At 45.0% G+C, this 4435-nt stretch overlaps 1 protein-coding gene across 1 annotated transcript; it reads left to right on the top strand.

Annotated features, from left to right (window-relative positions):
• The first annotated feature begins 630 nt into the window (after window positions 1-630).
• Window positions 631-3324, top strand: V1508DRAFT_83680 (OPT oligopeptide transporter protein-domain-containing protein). The gene has a single exon (XM_066943067.1). The coding sequence runs from the start codon at window positions 648-650 to the stop codon at window positions 3201-3203; it is 2556 nt and encodes an 851-aa protein (XP_066792122.1). The 5' UTR covers window positions 631-647; the 3' UTR covers window positions 3204-3324.
• The last annotated feature ends 1111 nt before the right edge of the window (window positions 3325-4435 follow it).

Genomic DNA, 4435 nt, shown 5'->3' with positions numbered 1-4435 from the left:
ACAAGATTGCTATCGTGGTATGAAGGGGTTATGTTGTTCCATGCACCTCTGTTGTCACGTCATTGGCGATTTTGGAGTCCGTAACTGCTTAGCGTTTACGATAGTTGATGAGACTGACGTTTGGTTCTGTGTTCATTTGGTCTACAGTAGCTAATCAGGATAATGCCAAAGACGCGTACTCTTATCTTCGGAGCTGCCAGCAAATGTCCCTCGACAGCAGCTGTGGTGTGGCGACGATCAATATCCACGGGTCGCTAGGGTGCGCTCTTCTGACAGGCTTTCATCTATCATATCCCAGATACGCCTCTGTCCGTCATTTCACGCCAAGAACGCGACGAGGTTTTAATATGTCTTCCAATAATACCAAGGCTCCCTATGGTGCAGAAATTGAGCAGTGCTTGCCGACACTCAAAGGTGTCTTACTGATAACGACTACTGTTTCTAGTTAAATTTTACGTCTCTGTTAAGCCTTGATGCCAACATATATGCACCGATACCCGGGTCGACTTGCTCTCACTGACGGTGTCTTCCAGTCCAGTTTCGTTCTATTATCTGCCATAACAACGGTGCTTGTTGGAGTATTGCTTTAACTGGGAAAGGTGCGCTGTCATATGTTTCGTACTGGGTCATTGCTAATAGCCGCCAGAATGAGTTCTATAGAGAATATTGAGGACAAGAAAGTAGTCCACGTACAGGTGGATGAAAAGGGTTCTTTCGATGACGAACCGTCTCGTGAAAAGATTATCGGGCGTATCAAGGCTATGAACAAAGTTGGGAATACGAATGATGTTGACCCTCTTGCCGACAAAGTATCTGCATATCTGTATGAGAAGGTCATGGAGATGACCGTTGAAGAGTCTATTAGCGTTCTGCGAAACGCAATCGAATACCATCATGGTGACGTTAACTTTCCAACTGAGACACTGGACAAAATTCAATTGCTTGTTGACGGCCCAGAAGCATACGATGAAGACCTGTATACCTACGAGCTTGATGCGAGGCTAGAAGCCACCGTAATCAAGTACCATTCACCGTATCCTGAAGTGCGTTCCGTCACGGATCCTTTTGACGATCCCACTATTCCTGTTGAGACTTTTCGTGCGTATCTGTTGGGCATGATCTGGGTTGCGATTGGCAGTTTCGTTAACGAATTTTTCACTTTCCGTCAGCCGTCGCTAAGGCTTCCGTCTACGGTTATCCAACTCTTTCTGTTCCCTTGCGGAAAGTTTGCACAGTTATTGCCAGACTGGGGTTTCACACTCTTTGGCACACGTTATAGTCTGAATCCAGGCCCGTGGACACACAAAGAGCAGATGCTCGCTACTCTAATGGTTAACGTTGGTGCGAGCACATCAAACTTCATGTCCTTCACCGTGACCATGCGCGACCAGCACTTCTTTGGCTATAAGTGGGTCAGCTTTGGATTCATCTTTTTGTTAAACTTCTCGAGTTTATTCTTTGGTTACGGTCTCGCTGGTCTCGTCCGGAAGCTCGTCATTTTCCCCGTCAAAGCTGTATTTCCGACAGTCTTGCCAACACTTGCGCTCAACCGAGCTCTGACAATCAAGGAACAACCGTCTTTTATCAATGGCTGGACTATTTCTAGGCAGAAGTTTTTCTTCACTGTATTTGTCACGTCGTTCCTGTACTTCTTCATTCCGACATATGTCTTCAAGGCGTTGAGCACATTCAACTGGATGACATGGATTTCCCCGAATAATATCAACCTTGCAATGGTTACCGGATCTTTTATTGGCATGGGCATTAATCCTCTACCGACGTTTGACTGGGCCGTCATTAATTACGCCAACTGCCTTGTCGTGCCGTTCTTCGCATACGTTAACAAGTTTTCTGGCATTATCATCAGTGGCATCGTTGTCATGGTGATGTATTGGACGAACTACAAGTGGACAGGGTACTTACCGATAAACTCGAACACTATCTACGACCGTAACGGCAATTCATATAACTTGTCAAAGATTGTTGTTGGTGGGCAGTTCAACGAAGAGAAATATCGTCAGTACTCAACACCTTATATGTCGGCGGGCAACATCGTTGGTACTGGTGGGCTATGGGCGCTGTATACTTGTGCATTTACTTACGTGTGCATCACGGAATACAAGATGGTGTGGGATTCGTTGAAGCTTTATGCCAGGACTCTTCGTCATCCATTCCGCAAGGCTCTTGATGACTATGATGATCCACATTCTCGGATGATGCGCGCCTATCCTGAGGTTCCTGATTGGTGGTTCCTAGTCATTTTTGTTATCGGTGTGGCGACTGGACTGATCGGATTGCTATATTTTCCTACGACTGTTCCAATCTGGACCGTTGTCATGGTTTTCTTGTTCAACGTGGCTATGCTAATTCCGACATCTATCATCTTCGCTACTACTGGTTATCAGATGGGATTCGGTGCTTTCTCTGTTATCTTGGCTGGATATATGAACCCTGGAAACGCGATGACGAACATGGTCATTCGGATGTATGGGTACAACATTGACGAGCAAGCTGACAGTTTTGTCAGCGACCAGAAGATTGCGCACTATGCGAAACTTCCGCAGCGTGCTGTCTTCAGATGCCAGCTAGTTGCAACATTTATCCAGTGCATGTGCACAATTGGTGCTGTCGAAGCACTGTTCAAGTCCGTGAAGAATTTCTGCAGCCCGACACAGGTTGACAAGTTCGTTTGTGCATTTCCTCGTACCGTCTACTCGGACGCCATTATGTTCGGAATCATTAATCCGGACCGTGTCCTTACAACTTTGTACCCTGCTCTCAAGCACTGCTTCTACATTGGCCCACTGGTCGCGATTCCGTTCGGCATTTTAAAGCTCAAGTATCCGCAAAAGATGAAGACAGTTCACCCTGTGCTTATCATCTCCGGCTGTGCTTTCTGGGGATGGTCATATAATCTCACATACTACATCGTTGGTCTGTATGCAGCATTTGCCTTTATGTTCTACATCAGGCGATACTATACGGCTTGGTGGACAAAGTACAACTACATCCTTACTTCTGGATTGTCAGCTGGTGTCGCCTTTTCCGGTATTGTCGTGTTCCTATCGTTGCAGTACACGGGGACCAGATTCACTTGGTGGGGCAACACTATCTACGCTACTGGAGTGGACTACGCACGTGCGACTGGTAGATTAGCTGTTCCAAAAGAAGGCTTTGGTCTTAAGGTTGGCGAATTCCATTAGAAACGCTGAGGCAGGCAACCTGTCAACTTTCTCAATTGTTGAATTCAGCCTTGGATGAGTGTTATATGTGTAAGTTGTTGCAAGTCATATCATTAATAGATAAAATTGTTTTAATTCAGAACATCGGGCAGGCTTGCCGAAGTAGCGTCAATTCGGTGAGTTGGCGTTGATGGTAGAGTCAGTTAAACACAGACAACCGCGAGAAATTTCTCCACATCACCATCGCTAATATCGACACTATAGGACAAGAGACATTTGAACATGTAATGACCATCTTGCCAGCCTCCTCTTCGACAGAAAGAAGTGGTAGACATATCACAGAGCGATGTCGCTTTCGAGTTCACAGAGACAAGCATAGGAAAGATATTTCCATAGGCGATCTATGTCAATATTGTAGAGACTACTAGTCACATATCTGAGTCTACCCGTAGTAGTGATAGCTAGCCATCAGATCTTTCCAATGATTGCTGGTCTCTCTGAAGATATGAGACTCTACCTCGCAGTCTTAGGCCCCAGATTGATCTTCATCTTGTAGAATGTGGTCTATTGTCTCCACTGGATTACGAGTATATACAACACGGCCAATGGTCAATGAAGATAGCAAAGGACAGGCGAAGGAAGTCCTCTCTCATAGGATTCCGCCATTCCGGCCACAAATGGCTCTTCGCCATTGAGATATCTGATGAGTACTGCGAGCATGGAGAATAAGCTGAGGAAGTATTTGCTTATTCAGCAATCAGCATTCCAAAACAAGTAGAAGTAGCAACGAACTGTAGGGTATATGGACCTCAGAGATTTAACTTGTAGTGTATCAGATGGAGCATTGATGCCTCCGTCAGCGAATAAATCTTGCCCACAAATATGAATAAAACCATCTACGAACTATCGACAGCGGAGCAAGAATACTAATGTTCGTAAAACGATGAGGTCTTTGTTATAAATTCAAATCATGGAATCAGGATAGCACAATCTACGGATATTTTGTAGGGTAAGAGAATCAGAGAGAAGCTAGGAGCGAAGATGAAAGACATATAGCTGGTGTAGTTGAGGTATAAGTGAGCGAAGATGGTCGTGGTCAGGGCACTGAGTAGGAGCGAGCGAAGACGTAAAAAGAAAACAAAAATAGAGCACGACAGATGTTGTAATATTGACTATATTGAAGCACACACAATAGCAAAACAAACATATACATGACTGAAGGTTCCTATGACCTCTATATATAATTGAGTCAT

This window comes from Lipomyces doorenjongii, assembly GCF_038497915.1.
Source record: "Lipomyces doorenjongii strain NRRL Y-27504 unplaced genomic scaffold V1508scaffold_175, whole genome shotgun sequence".
Taxonomy (NCBI): Eukaryota; Fungi; Ascomycota; class Lipomycetes; order Lipomycetales; family Lipomycetaceae; genus Lipomyces; species Lipomyces doorenjongii.
This window is presented reverse-complemented; position numbering and strand designations above follow the sequence as displayed.